This window comes from Oncorhynchus gorbuscha, unplaced genomic scaffold (genome assembly GCF_021184085.1).
Source record: "Oncorhynchus gorbuscha isolate QuinsamMale2020 ecotype Even-year unplaced genomic scaffold, OgorEven_v1.0 Un_scaffold_867, whole genome shotgun sequence".
Taxonomy (NCBI): Eukaryota; Metazoa; Chordata; class Actinopteri; order Salmoniformes; family Salmonidae; genus Oncorhynchus; species Oncorhynchus gorbuscha.
The window spans coordinates 222,716-241,087 of NW_025745851.1; the positions used below are offsets into that span (position 1 = coordinate 222,716).

General features: G+C 43.1%; 1 protein-coding gene across 3 annotated transcripts; it reads right to left on the reverse strand.

Moving 5' to 3' along the window:
- Nucleotides 1-1,454: 1,454 nt before the first annotated feature.
- LOC124020621 (deleted in malignant brain tumors 1 protein-like) lies at nucleotides 1,455-16,959 on the reverse strand. Of its 3 annotated transcripts, none has more exons than XM_046335856.1 (14): nucleotides 16,917-16,959; nucleotides 16,621-16,716; nucleotides 16,000-16,437; nucleotides 12,699-12,785; nucleotides 10,290-10,402; nucleotides 7,975-8,218; nucleotides 6,677-6,742; nucleotides 5,628-5,939; nucleotides 5,223-5,434; nucleotides 3,896-4,047; nucleotides 3,154-3,456; nucleotides 2,681-2,840; nucleotides 1,887-1,965; nucleotides 1,455-1,787 (listed from the first exon to the last, which is right to left on the reverse strand). In XM_046335856.1, exons 2-14 carry the CDS (start codon nucleotides 16,697-16,699, stop codon nucleotides 1,768-1,770), a joined length of 2,265 nt encoding a protein of 754 aa, XP_046191812.1. In that variant the 5' UTR covers nucleotides 16,700-16,716; nucleotides 16,917-16,959; the 3' UTR covers nucleotides 1,455-1,767. The 3 variants fall into 3 exon arrangements, with proteins under 3 accessions (XP_046191812.1, XP_046191813.1, XP_046191814.1); XM_046335857.1 differs by having other exon boundaries at nucleotides 3,208-3,456; nucleotides 16,917-16,957; XM_046335858.1 differs by lacking the exons at nucleotides 16,621-16,716; nucleotides 16,917-16,959 and having other exon boundaries at nucleotides 10,290-10,399; nucleotides 12,695-12,785; nucleotides 16,000-16,057.
- Nucleotides 16,960-18,372: the final 1,413 nt, after the last annotated feature.

An 18,372-nucleotide genomic window follows, 5' to 3' on the forward strand; every position in this document is an offset into this window, starting at 1 on the left:
AAATACATCTACATTTTTAATCAACCTAAAACAATTACTCAGATTACACAAAAATACATGATTTAACCCCATTTATTAGCTGTGCCCAAATTACACACACGCTTTAATTACATTCTCTCCTTCAATTCCAGTTCTCAACAGTCACTGAAACAGGTACAATGGCCAGGGATTTCAAGATTATTATTTTATTGGTCTTTAGTCAGTTTTACAGAATGTTTTTCAATGTTCACTCAAAATCAAAGTCAATAGTCTGGTTCAAAAGGAAGGTTCAAATAAATCAATAATTGTTAAAAGTTCAATTAAGTCAAAAAATAAACCTGAAATAAAATCAACACATTAACCCACCTTAACAAACCATCAAAACCAAAGAGACTGTCATTAATGAAGCATTAAGGCCCGAGGGGGTTTGGTATACGGCCAATATAACATGGCTAAGGGCTGTTCTTATGCACCACGCAACAGGGAGTGTCTGGATACAGCCCTTAGCCGTGGTATATTGGCCATGTACCACACACCCTCAAGGTGTCTTATTGCTACTATAAACTGGATACCAACGTAATTAGAAGAGTTAAAAGTAATATTTTTTCATACCCGTGGTTTATTGTCTGACAGACTACGGCTTTCAGCCAATCAGCATTCAGGGCTTGAATCACCCAGTTTATAATAATCAATATATCACACAAATAATAGAATGATACACATCTATCAAATCACCATACAATTTTTAAAAAACTGCTTCAAAGCAATGATCCAAATTTAAGGCTGTGGTTTTAAAGTACCAATGCAGCCGTTTTCATATTTTATATCAATATCAAATCATTTATAGGTAACAATTCAGCAACTTACTATAATAGCCCCATTCAAATGGGCAAAAAACAGCTTTAAGCAAAAAACTATCTTAAGCAAGAATTTTGCTCGGACTGTCTGGGAGTGGTCTGAGTGGAGATGGGAAAACTTCAAACTAACTTATTGACAGAGAGGTTTGGAATTCTCTTTGTTATTTGTCTATTAACCAATTTACCGCACTGTGATGTCATCATGGAGAGCTGAAACTGTTAGTTTCATACAATGTGATACAAAAATGAGGAACAACAATTTTACCCCCTTTTCATGTATCCAATTGTTAGTAGTTACTATCTTGTCTCATCGCTACAACTCCTGTATGGGCTCGGGAGAGATGAAGGTCGACAGCGATGCGTCCTCCAAAACACAACCCAACCAAGCCGCACTGCTTCTTAACACAGCGCTCATCCAACCCGGAAGCCAGCCGCAGCCGTGTCGGAGGAAACACTCTGCACTTGGCGACCTGGTTAGCATGCATTGCGCCCGGCCCACCACAGGAGTCGCTAGTGCGCGATGAGACAAGGACGTCCCTACCGGCCAAACCTTCCCTAATCCGGACGACGCAAGGCCAATTGTGCGTCGCCCCACGGACCTCGCAGTCACGGCCAGCTGCGACAGAGCCTGGGCGCAAACCCAGAGTCTCTGGTGGCACAGCCAGCACTGTGATGCAGTGCCCTAGACCACTGCACCACCCGGGAGTCCGGAACAACAGAGTTTTGACTGCACTGGGCCTTTAAGGCTGCAGAAAAAGGTCAACACCTCTAAGACAGCTGAATGTCTGGGTATGGATACTTACTGCAACAATGAAACACAAAGACAATATTCAATAGTCACAAAACACAACCAGAGAGATATGTGAAAAAATACATTCAAAAGTATAAGGACAATGAAACAGATACGGCTCACTGCAGCACCTCCCAAGGCTCAGTCCAGACTCCAAGTCCCTGGAAGACAAACAGAGAGAAACTGTTACCTTTATGTGTGTGTGTGTCCTATAGCATCATCAGCACTGTCCGTGTGATTGGCAGAGGCATAATACGCACAGCTGATTGGACCGATGGTGACGGGATTAAGGGGGACGGAACTGGAGATGGAACGGGATCTCCTTCGTCTGGAACACAACTGTGGGGAAAAAAATGTTTTAGAAGGGTAAGAGAGTACTGTACCAGTAGACTAGAGAGAGAGAGAGAGGGACTAGAGAGAGAGAGAGAGAGAGAGACACTAGAGAGAGACTAGAGTGAGAGAGACTAGAGAGAGAGACACTAGAGAGAGAGAGAGAGCGAGAGAGAGAGACACTAGAGAGAGAGAGAGAGAGAGAGAGAGAGAGAGAGAGAGAGAGAGAGAGAGAGAGAGAGAGAGAGAGAGAGAGAGAGAGAGAGAGAGAGAGAGAGAGAGAGAGAGAGAGAGAGACACTAGAGAGAGAGAGAGAGGTAGAGAGAGACACTAGAGAGAGAGACACTAGAGAGAGATAGAGAGAGACACTAGAGAGAGAGAGAGAGAGAGAGAGAGAGAGAGACACTAGAGAGAGAGAGAGAGAGAGAGACACTAGAGAGAGAGAGAGAGAGAGACTAGAGAGAGAGAGAGAGAGAGAGAGAGAGAGAGAGAGAGAGAGAGAGAGAGAGAGAGAGAGAGAGAGAGAGAGAGAGAGAGAGAGAGAGAGAGAAAGTGGAAGACAGAGGCTGATGAAGAGTCCATGGCCAGTATTCACAAAGGATCTGACGAGTGCTGATCAAGGATCAGGTTACACCTCTAATTCACCACAATCTAAAAGGCCAAACTGATCCGAAATCAGCTCTCCTACTCTGCGATGCTTTGTGAATGTGGGCCCACGACTCACTGGAGTGCAGGAGGAGCTCCTCTGGTCACACAGGCTGAGGCTGCAGTGCAGGAAAACGTCCCGGTAGTCCCCCTGGAACAGAAACAGCAGTACAGAGAAACGAGCCTCGAGTGATGAGCCACTCTCCTCCACCCTCACCTGGGTACGATCACTAGGACATCTGGGGAACAGAGAGGGAGGACCAGGGTTTAACTTGTACACTGCTACAAAAATACACAAACATAAAAAATGGGACCTGATGCCTGTCTGCTTTGCATTCATATCAGCAGTATTATTATTTTTGGGATGTAAGGCCCATGGGGTGTACTTGTACATTAAGTTGCCTCATGCTACAGAAACAGGAAGTAGGCTCCTGTCCTATGGGCCGTTCTGGCTCGAACAAGTCACTTACAAATATAAACAGATATATAGCCAAGAACAAACACACACACTTACAGGCCGTCATTGTAAATAATAATTTATTCTTAACTTACTTTCTGAATGGATTTGCCTTTTTCAGTCTATAAACTATAAAGAAGCATAAATACTTGTTCTGAATGATGAAATATCTCATAGGGTCATCAGGGTTGGGGGAGTGAGTTGCGTAGCAGTTGTCCAGGACAACCACAAATCGCTCCGTCTCCGTCTCGTTGACGGACACACCCACATGCAGAACAGAGCCCAGTGGCAGAGTGACCCTCTGACCCGCAGGGTAAGGCTCTGTGTAGTTGGAGTTGTGGTACAGAGACATGGAGGCTGACGCCTTGGAGCCAATACCTGAAACTCCACCTTCCACCCTGGTGCCAAGAGAACAAACCAAGACAAATGTATTTTATTTATTTATTTATTTTACTTCACCTTTATTTAACCAGGTAGGCTAGTTGAGAACAAGTTCTCATTTACAACTGAGACCTGGCCAAGATAAAGCAAAGCAGTGCGATACAAACAACAACACAGAGTTACACATGGAATAAACAAACATGCAGTCAATTTATGACAAAGTTACAAAGCTGTAGCTTGTTATGTGCACATTTGTCTGCCAAGACTGGATGTATAAAATTCCACTAAAAAAACATTCTACGGTAAATATTTCCAGATATCTGACTGACTGTTGTTATAATCCTGGACCAATCAGGGAGTGACACAGATGGGGCGGGACTACAATGGTGTGTTGTGGTGTGTTTTGATGTGGTGTGGCGTTCGTATTGTTTCCTGTAATGTGGCGTCTCCACTCACGGTAGGTAGGGTGCGACGGCCACATCTAGGCTGCTCTCTGTGTCTAGCGGATAGGCACAGGAGAAAGGTATGCTCACGGGTTGGGTGAAGGAGACATTGTGCACCTGGTAGATGAATAAACTGTTGGAGTAGATGGCATGGCTGCTGTTGGTCTGGAAAATAGAAGAAGAGAGGATGACAGTTGGGATGACATGAACAAAATTACCTCTTGACGTAATAGAGTAAAGACCGCTGTCATGTCTCCCTGATGTGTAGAAGTTGTTATTCACATGACACAGTATTCATGTGTAGAAGTTAGTATTCACATGACACAGTATTCATGTGTAGAAGTTGTTATTCACATGACACAGTATTCATGTGTAGAAGTTAGTATTCACATGACACGGTATTCATGTGTAGAAGTTAGTATTCACATGACACAGTATTCATGTGTAGAAGTTGTTATTCACATGACACAGTATTCATGTGTAGAGCCAGTAGTTATTATTCACATGACACAGTATTCATGTGTAGAGCCAGTAGTTATTATTCACATTACACAGTATTCATGTGTAGAGCCAGTAGTTATTATTCACATGACACAGTATTCATGTGTAGAGCCAGTAGTTATTATTCACATTGTACAGTATTCATGTGTAGAGCCAGTAGTTATTATTGACATGACACATTGTTCATGTGTAGAGCCAGTAGTTATTATTGACATGACACATTGTTCATGTGTAGAGCCAGTAGTTATTATTCACATTGTACAGTATTCATGTGTAGAGCCAGTAGTTATTATTCACATTGTACAGTATTCATGTGTAGAGCCAGTAGTTATTATTGACATGACACATTGTTCATGTGTAGAGCCAGTAGTTAATATTGACATGACACATTGTTCATGTGTAGAGCCAGTAGTTATTATTCACATGACACAGTATTCATGTCCGGAGCCAGGAGTTTGTCCAGACCACATGGCCAGTTTCAGAGAGGCAGGCAGCAAGGTTTAGACAAACTCCAACAGTTGCAAACAAAATGCTAGGCCAGAAGCATGGGAAATAATGTCTCAACGCTTTTCTCCAGTGGAGATTAAGTTTATGAATTGCCTAGCCGGGCTGTGGGACAGTGGATGCTCATTGATAATTCAAATGGAACTGTTAACAGGATTTCCCCCCAGGATTTACAGGAATAACTAACAGCTATCAACCATTCAGCATCCCAGATCTGAATGAAGCGTTTTATAAATATGAATGAACAACTGACAGATACAGTATGAGCTGCCCTTCAGTTGAAGTGAATTGACTGTAAGAAGTTATTGAAAAGAGCCAGAAGTCAGTGTCCTCACCATCATGGTGTTTCCACAGCTGCCCTCCCTGCGCTCCACCTGGAACCACACTGTGCCGTTAGCTTCCTGGTGGGAGGAGCAGCGGGGGTCGGCCAGGTGAGCAGAGAACGCGTTCAGACCTGCAGTCTCCAGACCAGCCCGGCTGAGACCCACCTCTAGGAGGCGCCGACCACACACCAGCTCTGGGCCTGAGTTGGAAGGACGCTCTGATTCTGAGAAAAAAATGGGAGGAGGGTAAGAAAAATGGGGATGAGAGATTGGAGAAAAAAGGTATTCATACAGGGCCCAGAGTCTAAAAATAAGACCAGAATGGTGATCTAACTATATCCATAAAGCCTTCACTGAAGATGTTGATTGAATTATAAAAAATGATGAATAAGGATCATTAAAGAATGATACTCCTACCCGAACAGACGACACCAGCGTCTTCACCATGATTACAGTTGTGTCTCCCAAACCCATTGTGACTGCACCTCGTGAGATTAGACTCGCTGCCTGTACATCCAACATCATCCATCCATATTGTCCCGTTCCCCTGTCCAAAGTGGGCTTGGTGTGGTGCAGACAGAGCTCTCCCACAGCCCAGCTGTCTACACACCACCTGGGCGTCACTTAAGTCCCACGAGTCGTCACACACCGTCCCCCAGCTACCACTGTGGTAGACCTCCACTCTCCCAGAGCAGGAGTTAGGACCGTTGATCAATCTGATCGGGGCATCTGACAAAGAAATCCAAATCAAAACAAATGACTTGTAACAGCTAGACGTCACAGTTAACACAGGCCTGCAGTGTTCAATTCATTACCAAGTACAGCTCGCCATCTGTTGCTGTGGCCACTATTTTATCCATCACTGTGCCTGAATACCAAACTGTGAGTGCAGTACTTGTTTCTCAATGTTTAACTGACAAAGTTGTCAATAGTTAAACAATATTTTCGTAGTTATTACAGCATTTCTATATCTGGTTTTCATGCTAGCTCTGTAACAATGTTAGCTACATTTAGCCTATCATTGTTAGGTGGGTAGTCCTGTAGCTACCTGTATTTTCCTTTCAGTCATCGTATTATTGTCACAGATGAGAGCAGTATCTTGTTTTGTTATTGCTAAATGAATATGTGCCTTATCCTAATATTGATGCCATTGTATTCATGTTTATTATTTCCAGACCACATGCTGTATGGATAGTTGGATAGTTCATTGGATAATCATAGCTGGGTGATAATGGCATAGAAGTGTGAACCCGTGTTGATCTAAAATCAACATTAAAGAACCCTAAAGGAACTGTCTCTCTCACCATCTCTCTAATAGGAAGGAGTGTAATCTCCATATCTCTGCCTACTCAAACCAGGGTCATATTCCCAGAGACTTCAGCCCCTTTCAACACTTATCCAAGCTACAATGGGATTGTAAGTGCATTTTACACAACAATGAGACGGCACACTTTCTTAACACTCACCTTGCCACGCTGTCACTGGTGTAATTGTTGTGATGTTCCAGTAGAAAGGTGGTGATGTTGACAGAGCTAAAGACAGGAGTTTAGTACACATGTACTTTATATGGTTCTGAAATGTTTAGTTTAACCCGGTCACGTCATTTGATCAGGAAAACATCTGTGCCCTAATCTATGGTTGCGATGCATTAACAAGAACACCATCGATCTGACAATGCCACTTATAATAGCAATTAATCTGCATCAGACAATGTTTTAACCTTCAGAGGCAGTGGGATACGGGAAGGTGAGACACGAGAGCACTTACACACAGTGAAAGAGACAGATTTAGAGCAGAACACAACAGCACACAACAGAACACAACAGCACACAACATAACACAACATAACACAACAGAACACAACAGAACACAACAGCACACAACAGAACACAACAGAACACAACAGAACACAACAGCACACAACAGAACACAACAGAACACAACAGAACACAACAGCACACAACAGAACACAACAGAACACAACAGCACACAACAGAACACAACAGAACACAACAGAACACAACAGCACACAACAGAACACAACAGAACACAACAGAACACAACAGAACACAACAGAACACAACAGCACACAACAGAACACAACAGAACACAACAGCACACAACAGCACACAACAGAACACAACAGAACACAACAGAACACAACAGCACACAACAGAACACAACAGCACACAACAGAACACAACAGAACACAACAGAACACAACAGAACACAACAGCACACAACAGCACACAACAGCACACAACAGCACACAACAGAACACAACAGAACACAACAGCACACAACAGAACACAACAGAACACAACAGAACACAACAGAACACAACAGCACACAACAGAACACAACAGCACACAACAGCACACAACAGAACACAACAGCACACAACAGAACACAACAGAACACAACAGCACACAACAGAACACAACAGAACACAACAGAACACAACAGCACACAACAGAACACAACAGCACACAACAGCACACAACAGAACACAACAGCACACAACAGCACACAACAGAACACAACAGAACACAACAGAACACAACAGAACACAACAGAACACGAGCGATACACACGTCCTAAACATACACAAGATACCTACACATCCCAGGGAAACCCCTACTACACAATTGGACAGAAACCAACACACACACAACAACAGACTAAACATTAGACACATTGTTTTGATTTGATTTAGTAGATGCTCACATCCTAAAAAACAGGGGTACACACGCACACACCGTACCTAGTATAACGAGGGAGGTGATGCCCTGTTCTTTGCCGCTGGGGTAGGTGGCGTATTCACAGATGTATCTCCCTTCATCAGTCATCCTGATGTCAGAGATCTGGATGGAAGGGTTGCTGAGGGAGGGCGTGGGGAAGCTAACTCGTCCCTTCAGGGGTGACATGGGGTACATTACCCCAAAATTGGGGTGGTACGTGGCTATGTTGAGCCTCTCGCCCTTCCTGGACTCAAAAACCCAGGACACCTGTATAGTATTTATTAATAACACACAGCAAGGAGAAATGGAGGGGACAAGTAAACGTCCATATACAGTACCAGTCAAATGTTTGGACACAGCTACTCATTCAGTGGTTGTTCTTTATTTTTACTCATTTATACATTGTAGAATAATAGTGAAGACATCAAAACTATGAAATAACGCACATGGAATCATTATATGTGTTATTGGTTTTACCATGGAGGACCACTTTGGAAACACGTTTTAATGAATACTTTCAAGTGATATCCTCTGGGTCCACATTGTACATTTAGTTGTGTATGTCTGTTACCCCAAATACATTCAATTCAATGTAGTAACCAAAAAAAGTGTTCAACAAATCAAAATATATTTTATATTTGAGATTCTTCAAAATAGCCACCCTTGATGACTGCCTTGCACACTCTTGGCATTCTCTCAACCAGCTTCACGAGGTAGTCACTTGGAATGCATTTCATTTAACAGGTGTGCCTTGTTAAAAGCTCATTTGTGGAATTTCTTTCCTTGTGTTGTGACAAGGTAGGGTTGGTATACAGAAGATAGCCCTATTTGGTAAAAGAACAAGTCAAACCCAGAAGAACACCGGCCAAACCCAGATGACGTTTGGCATTGTCCCAATCACGGCCGGATGAGATACAGCCTGGAATTGAACCAGGGACTGTATTGATGCCTCTTGCACTGAGATGCAGTGCCTTAGACCGCTGCGCCACTCGGTGAGCCCAATAGAATTACCAGCCTCAGAAATTGCAGCCCAAATAAATGCTTCACAGAGTTGAAGTAACAGACACATCTCAACATCAACTGTTCAGAGGAGACTGTGTGAATCAGGCCTTCATGGTCAAATTGCTGCAAAGAAACCACTACTAAAGGATGAGAAGAGGACAAGAAGAAGAGATGTGCTTAGGACGAGAAGAAGAGATGTGCTTGGGCCAAGAAACACGAGCAATAGACATTAGACCGGTGGAAATCTGCCCTTTGGTCTGATGAAAATCAATGTAAGATTTTTGGTTCCAACCGCTGTGTCTTTGTGAGACACAGAGTAGGTGACCACATAATCTTCACATGTGTGGTTCCCACCGTGGAGCATGGAGGCGGTGGTGTGATGATGTAGGGGAGCTTTGCTAGTGACAGTGTCTGGGATTTATTTAGAATTTAAGGCAAACTTAACCAGTATGGCTACCACAGCATTCTGCAGCGATACGCCATACCATCTGGTTTGCACTTAGTGAGACTATAATTTATTTTTCAGCAGGACAATGACCTAACACACCTCCAGGCTGTGTAAGGGCTATTTGACCAAGAAGGAGAGTGATGGAGTGCTGCATCAGATGACCTGGCCTCATCTGACCTCAACCCAATTGAGATGGTTTGGGATGAGTTGGACCACAGAGTGAAGGAAAAGGAGTTCCCATATCTGCTTAAAAGAGTTCCCATATATGCTATATACTCCTTCAAGACTGTTGGAAAAGCATTCCAGGTGAAGCTGGTTGAGAGAATGCCAAGAGTGTGCAAAACTACCATCAAGGCAAAGGATGGCTACTTTGAAGAATCTAAAATCTAAAATATATTTTGGTTTGTTTAACACTTTTTTGGTTACTACATGATTCCATATGTGTTATTTCATAGTTTTGATGTCTTCACTATTATTCTACAATGTAGAAAATAGTACAAATAAAGAAAAACCCTGGAAGGAGTAGGTGTGTCTAAACTGTTGACTGGTACTCTATGTATGACTACTCTTACTTTCTGTTTTTTTTGTGCATTTACTACTACCTGAACTATTATAGGTTAAACATTTACTACTACCTAAACTATTATAGGTTAAACATTTACTACTACCTGAACTATTATAGGTTAAACATTTACTACTACCTGAACTATTATAGGTTAAACATTTACTACTACCTGAACTATTATACTGTAGGTAAAAACCTTTTTTAGTCAAATACTATCTGACTTCATCCATGTTGGAATTTGGATGATCAAGGACAAAGTATCTTTTTCTCAGCATATTGTAACAATATACATATTAGTCCACGCAACTTCCTGTGTGACTGACCTGTGTGAGCTGTATGACCTGCGTTCCTATGAAGGCACACCGCAGGTTAACCGTCTGGCCAGGATATGATATCACTTCTGGTTCCACCTCCACCCACTGTGACCTAGCCCCTGGGAGGAAGAAGAAAAGAAGAGGAACTTATCCCTCCTTTCACTACAGCTTCCTGTTCTTTCCCAGACAACAGGAACCATAACGTTAAGGAGACGAGGAGAGAAAGCTTCTTGAGACTTTTAGGGCCAGGCCTCAGCTCCTGATGACAAATGACAGTACTCCCTGTTGTTTTGCTTAACTAGATAACATTATGTAGCTATTTTCTGAACTGCAGAAACTGAATAATAGATTATCTATGTAAGGGATTTTCTGGCCCAGGGACATCTGCCCAGGCAAACCGGTGACACCTGCCCAGGCAAACTGGTGACACCTGCCCAGGCAAACCGGGGACCCAGGGACACCTGCCCAGGCAAACCGGTGACCCAGGGACACCTGCCCAGGCAAACCGACGACCCAGGGCCACCTGCCCAGGCAAACTGGTGACCCAAGGACCCCCATCATTTGTTTGAAGAATAAACTGGCCCATGAGGCACAACGACCCAAACTGCAAACTACTGGCACATGTTTTGCTTTACACTCAGATTGCAATTCTAAAAGAAACATTTGTCAAAACACAACACACAATTCTCTACCTTTGGAACAACCTTCACAACTAAGATGTAAATGTAAATGTAAGATCTCTTGTGTGCAAATGGAAAGCAACACTCTTCAACAAGCTAAGCTCAATTACCAATTGATCACTGTCCCTTTTCACATGTGCAAACACTAATTGCGTAAATGTTCACTTTGCAATCAGACTTTTGGTATGGATAAAAAGGCTACAGGTGAGTACTCAGTATTTTTGATTATTTATCCCACCTTTCACCGCAGCTTCCTGTTGTTTCCCAGACAACAGGAACCATAATGTTAAGGAGACGAGGAGAGAAAGCTTCTTGAGACGTTTGGGACCAGGCCTCAGCTCCTGATGGAGCTACACTTTTGTAACATGTTTATCTTGTATACTGTATTAATGTAGTGTTTACTGTACTGTTTATCTTGTATACTGTATTAATGTAGTGTTTACTGTACTGTTTATCTTGTATACTGTATTAATGTAGTGTTTACTGTACTGGATGCTATTTTGTGTTTGTAGAACTGAAAGACAACCACCACGTGGTGGTAGAATGTGTTTATTTACAGAAGAATAGCAGGCTGCCATTGTGCAAATGGTGGTTGAAAAAGAATGCCAAAAGACTGCGGGAAATCCTACAACAGATTATTAAAAACCCGGCCATCTTCCATAACATCATAGTAAGCTTATCAATCATAGCCCGAATACTTAAGAAACACCATTTCCGGATTAAGAAAATCTACAGTCTCATACAGTGGGGCAAAAAAGTATTTAGTCAGCCACCAATTGTGCAAGTTCTCCCACTTAAAAAGATGAGAGAGGCCTGTAATTTTCATCATAGGTACACTTCAACTATGACAGACAAAATGAGAATAAAAATCCAGAAAATCACCTATTGCAGATTCAGTATTCCCAGCCTGGTGCAGGTCTACAATTTTGTTTCTGGTGTCCTTTGACAGCTCTTTGGTCTGGGCCATAGTGGAGTTTGGAGTGTGACTGTTTGAGGTTGTGGACAGGTGTATTTTATACTGATAACAAGTTCAAACAGGTGCCATTAATACAGGTAACAAGTGGAGGACAGAGGAGCCTCTTAAAGAAGAAGTAACAGGTCTGTGAGAGCCAGAAACCTTGCTTGTTTGTAGGTGACCAAACACTTATTTTCCACCATAATTTGCAAATAAATTCATTAAAAATCCTACAATGTGATTTTCTGGATTTCTTTCTCATTTTGTCTGTCATAGTTGAAGTGTACCTATGATGAAAATTACAGGCCTCTCTCATATTTTTAAGTGGGAGAACTTGCACAATTGGTGGCTGACTTAATACTTTTTGCCCCACTGTATATGGGCTATGGTATTGGTCGAATGTGATAGTCTGCCTATAACCAGCCTGAGTAGGCCTATAACTCCATTCCTGTTCTATTCTGAGTTTAGAGAAATGAATCCAATTGGAAAGGAGGTATTATCATGCTGGTTAATGCGATACATGTCTGTTGAATTTGGAAAAATTCACCTGCACTCAGCCCTGCCCCATTTATGGAGCCAATCAGGAGCCTCTACTGCTTTGCGGCCGTGGCATACTGCATACTTCTTACTAAACGGTACATGCTAAATAGTATGCAACGATGAGTTCATAGTATGCAGTTTAAGTATGTAGTGCACTATTATAGGTATTCGGACAGGGTAAGAGTCTGGGTGTACTTTACAATGATCTTGCCACCTTGTTATTGGTTCTGTGGAGTTACCTGCCAATTGTGGTTGTTTGGTTGGTTGGTCGGGCTGTTCCTGTTGTGGTGTTCCAGGAGATCGGTGGTGCTGCTGTGGTGTTGCTGCCACCTGACAGAGATAAAGACAGGATTTCAGTTCAAACTTACTTTACACTATTTTTAAATACTAAAGTCCATAGTGGAGATTGGGTTTTAAAGGGATGGAGAGAAGTGGAGGTTGGGTTTTAAAGGGATGGGGAGAAAGGTTGGAGGGTTGGGTTGTAAGGGTTGGGGAGAAGTTGGTTATAAAGGGATAGGGAGAAGTGGGTTTTAAAGGGATGGGGAAAGGGAGTTTGGGGGGATGGGGAAGGTTGGGAGGTTGGGTTTTTATAAAGGGATGGGGAGAAGTGGAGTTTGGGTTATAAAGGGATGGGGAGAAGTGGGTTTGGGTTATAAAGGGATGGGGAGAAGTGGAGTTTGGGTTATAAAGGGATTGGGTTTTATAAAGGGATGGGGAGAAGTGGAGGGATGGGGAGAGTGGGGTTGGGTTATAAGGGATGGGGAGGTTGGGTTATAAAGGGTGGAGGTTGGGTTATAAAGGGATGGGGAGAAAGTTTGGGTTGGGGAGAAGTGGAGGGATTGGTTGTGTTATAAAGGGATGGGGAGAAGTGGAGGTTGGAGTTTGTAAAGGGAAAGGGTTTTGGGGATGGGGAGAAGTGGAGGTTGGGTTATAAAGGGATGGTGGAGAAGGGATGGAGGTTGGGTTATAAAGGGATGGGAGAAGTTTGGAGGGATTGGAGTTTGGGTTATAAAGGGATGGGGAGAAGATGGGGAGGTGGAGTTTGGGTTATAAAGGGATGGGGAGAAGTGGAGGTTGTGTTATAAAGGGATAGGGAGAAGGTTGGGTTATAAAGGGATAGGGAGAAGGTTTGGGTTATAAAGGGATGGGGAGAAGGTTGGGTTTATAAAGGGATGGGGAGAAGTTTGGGTTATAAAGGGGTTGTTTGGTTATAAGGGATGGTGGAGAAGGGATGGAGTGGAGTTTTGGGTTATAAAGGGATAGGGAGTTTGGGTTAAGGGATGTGGAGGTTGGGTTTGGGATTAGGTTGGGTTAAAGGGATGGTGGAGGTTGGGTTATAAGGGATAGGGAGAGTTTGGGTTATAAAGGGATGGGGAGAAGTGGAGTTTGGGTTATAGGGGATGGGGAAGTGGAGGTTGGGTTATAAAGGGATGGGGAGAAGTGGAGTTTGTGTTATAAAGGGATGGGGAGAAGTGGGTTGGGTTTAAAGGGATAAGTGGAGTTTGGAGTTATAAAGGGATGGGGAGAAGTGGAGTTGGGTTTAAAGGGATGGGGAGAAGTGGAGTTTGGGTTATAAAGGGATGGGGAGAAGTGGAGTTTGGGTTATAAAGGGATGGGGAGAAGTGGAGGTTGTGTTATGGGTTAGGTTGGGTTAAAGGGATGGGGGAGAAGTGGAGGTTGGGTTATAAAGGGATGGGGAGAAGTGGAGGTTGGGTTGAGGGATAAAGAGTTGGGTTATAAAGGGATGGGGAGAAGTGGAGGTTGGGTTATAAAGGGGATAGGGAGTTATAAAGGGATGTGGAGGTTGGGTTATAAGGGATGGGGGAGAAGGGTTGGAGTTTGGGTTATAAGGGATGGGGAGTTTATAAAGGGATGGAGGTTTGGGTTTAAAGGGATAAGGTTGGGTTATAAAGGGATGGGGAGAAGTGGAGGTTGTGTTTATAGGGATGGGGAGATGGGGATGGGGAAAGTGGAGGTTGGGTTATAAAGGGATGGGGAGAAGTGGAGTTTGGGTTATAAAGGGATGGTGGAGGTTGGGAAGGGATGGGGAGGAGTTTGGGTTTTAAAGGGATAAAGTTGTGATAAAGGGATGGGGAGAAGTGGAGGTTGGGTTATAAAGGGATGGGGAGAAGTGGAGGTTGGGTTTAAAGGGTTGGGGAGAAAGGTTGGGTTATAAGGGATGGGGAGAAAGTTTGGGTTATAGGGATTGGGTTGGGTTATAAAGGGATGGGGGAGAAGTGGAGTTTGGGATTATAAAGGGATGGGGGAGGTTGGGTTATAAGGGTGGAGTTTGGGTTATAAAGGGATGGGAAGTGGGAGGTTGGGTTATAGGGATAGGGAGAATGTTTGGGTTATAAAGGGATGGGGAAAGTGGAGTTTGGGTTATAAAGGGATGGGGAGAGTGGAGATTTGTGTTATAAAGGATGGGGAGAAGTGGAGGTTGTGTTATAAAGGGATAGGGAGGTTATAAAGGGATGTAGGTTGGGTTATAAAGGGATGGGGAGAAGTGGAGGTTGGGTTATAAAGGGATAAAGGGATGGGTTTTAAAGGGATAAAGTCCATAGTGGAGATTGGGTTTTAAAGGGATGGAGAGAAGTGGAGGTTGGGTTTTAAAGGGATGGGGAGAAGTGGAGGTTGGGTTTTAAAGGGATGGAGAGAAGTGGAGGTTGGGTTTTAAAGGGATGGAGAGAAGTGGAGGTTGGGTTTTAAAGGGATGGGGAGAAGTGGAGGTTGGGTTATAAAGGGATGGGGAGAAGTGGAGGTAGGGTTATAAAGGGATAGGGAGAAGTGGAGGTTGGGTTATAAAGGGATGGGGAGAAGTGGAGGTTGGGTTATAAAGGGATGGGGAGAAGTGGAGGTTGGGTTATAAAGGGATGGGGAGAAGTGGAGGTTGGGTTATAAAGGGATGGGGAGAAGTGGAGGTTGTGTTATAAAGGGATGGGGAGAAGTGGAGGTTGGGTTATAAAGGGATGGGGAGAAGTGGAGGTTGGGTTATAAAGGGATGGGGAGAAGTGGAGGTTGGGTTATAAAGGGATGGGGAGAAGTGGAGGTTGGGTTATAAAGGGATGGGGAGAAGTGGAGTTTGGGTTATAAAGGGATGGGGAGAAGTGGAGGTTGGGTTATAAAGGGATGGGGAGAAGTGGAGGTTGGGTTATAAAGGGATGGGGAGAAGTGGAGGTTGGGTTTTAAAGGGATGGGGAGAAGTGGAGTTTAAAGGGGTTAGGTTGGGTTTATAAAGGGATGGGGAGAAGTGGAGTTTGGGTTATAAAGGGATGGGGAGAAGTGGAGGTTTTTTAAAGGGATGGGGAGAAGTGGAGGTTGGGTTATAATAAAACAGACATAAATAATGAGGAAAATGAATACATCAACAAGAAACATGTGTGCTTGTCTTGAAGTATTTATGGCTGTGAAATAAGTTGTTGTGGGGTTTAAACCATAATACACCAGGATGGTGATCTAACTGTATCCATAAAGCCTTTACTAAGGTTGTTGATTACAAAAAAAGAGTAAGTTGATAAAGAAGCTTAAAAAACGATACTCCTACCTGAGCAGATAACACCAGCGTCTTCGTGATGTCCACAGTTGTGTAATCCAAACCCATTGTGACTGCACCTTGTGAGATTAGACTCGCTGCCTGTACATCTAACGTCATCCAGCCAGATTGTCCCGTTCCCCTGTCCGAAGTGGGCTTCACGTGGTGCAGACAGAGCTCTCTCACAGCCCAGCTGTCTACACACCACCTGGGCGTCACTCAAGTCCCACAAGTCATCACACACCGTCCCCCAGCTACCACTGTGGTAGACCTCCACTCTCCCAGAGCAGGAGTTAGGACCGTTGATCAATCTGACTTGACTATTGGCTAATGCTGATGTTGTTGTATCGGACGTCATTGTTGATAACATACTGTCTGTGACGCCGGGTGGGGGGGTGAGCGGTGGTGTCGACATCTGTGTTGGAGAGGTGGCATTGACATCTGACCGGACTGAAAGAATTGAGTTTCTGATGAAGCATTGGCTACTAGCCACAGTGTCATGTACCATAATTATGTATGACGTACAACACCTTCAGGAAAAATGTCAACTACTATGATGAAAATGTAACTCTGCCCAGATCTTAAACACAAGGATCTGAAACACATAATGACCAAGACCATCAACCCTGTTACCTGAGCTATGACCAGTGGTGTCCTGTATGAACAGGAACAGCAGCAGAGCCCCTGAGGACATCGTTAAGAACACCATCATTCAGATCCAAAACACACCTGAGAAGAGGTTTAGAGTTAGTAGTGGGTCGTTAGTGGACAATGGAGTGATACTGTATATAGTTAAACATCTAGAAACCAATTCACATAAAGTGTTACTAGGAATTACAAATAAAATAAAGCATAATTGAACCATCCAACAATGTAGTTTTAGTCTGCTAGAATGGTCAAGTCTTCCAGGACCTCCATCGTTGACTTACCACTCAGAGGACGTGGGTTCTGGATTCACCTGGGAGCTCCATTTATACCATTTCCTAGGACACATCATGTGACCATAAAGAGCATTTATATTGTGATTACCGGCATTGAGTTACTTATTCATCACTTTCATCACACAAACAGAAACTAACCTGACAGATGAATAAAACCACTCTTTGTCAGAAATCCTTGTATCAATATACTTAGTCATAGGACTTGTCAATAATATGGACACAACCTCCCTATATAATAGAACAACCTTGGGGGTTATGAACACAAAGACCGTTTGTACATTCCAGTAAAACCACAGCCAACCCCTTTTAGCCAAACATACCTTTAGCCAACAGCCATTTCTATCAAATGTATTTAATGTGTTACCATCAAGAAGTCCTTTGAAGTCATTTGAGTCCATTGCAAAACTGTGAACAGAATAGAAACATACAAACCAAACTTTAACAGCTCAATTGTAAATCTGATCTATTTGTTTGATTGGGGTTTTAACCGTTTCTTTGAATGTTTGATACTCCTTTGATATATTTCTGTCTGCAAAATGAGTAAAGTTTCCTTTTGCACAAAGTAAACTGACCCTAACCTTCACCAGACATTTGCCATGGATTCAAAGTGTGCAAGAATGCAGAGAGGCTTTATCTGTTGTGTAGTGAACCATAAAAAACAATCCTGTAGTGCATTTCCACTATCTAAATCAAACACACTAACCCTGGTGGTCAGATAACCTACATTCCCAAGTTGTCATGTCATGTTTGCATCAAGTGTTGCTGGGGAATATCTGGTATGCATCACAAAAGGCACCCTATCCCCTATATAGTGCACTACTTTTGACCAGAGCTCATGGGGTTCTATATAGGGGAAAAAGTTGCCATTTGGGATGCAAGCCCAATGTCATTTCTTACTAATACTATAATTTGTCATACGTGTGAGATTTGCTTTACTCTAAGTGTTGCTGCGCCATGCCTCTCGTTGTATAGCTCCCGAAGTCCTCACTGTGCTTGTACACTCTCAAATAAAGATGCATCGAATTGCATTACAAACTAATTACAGTTTTCTGAACAAAAATATGAAGGCAACATGCAAAAATTTCAAACATTTTTAACATGAGTTACAATTCATATAAGGAAATCAGTCAATTGAAATGAATTCATTAGGCCCTAATCTATGGATTTCACATGACTGAGCATGGGGGCAGCCATGGGCAGGCGGGCATAGGCTCACCCACTTGGCAGCCAGGCCCATCCAATCAGAATAATTTTTTTCCCCACAAAGGGGCTTTATTAAAGTGTAATTTTATTGTCCCCAGCACAAGGTACACCTTTGTAATGATCATGCTGTTTGATCAGCTTCTTGATATTCCACACCTGTCAGGTGGATGGATTATCTTGGCAAAGGAAAAGTGCTCACTAACATACTTGAAAACAAATTTGTGCACAAAATTTGAGAGAA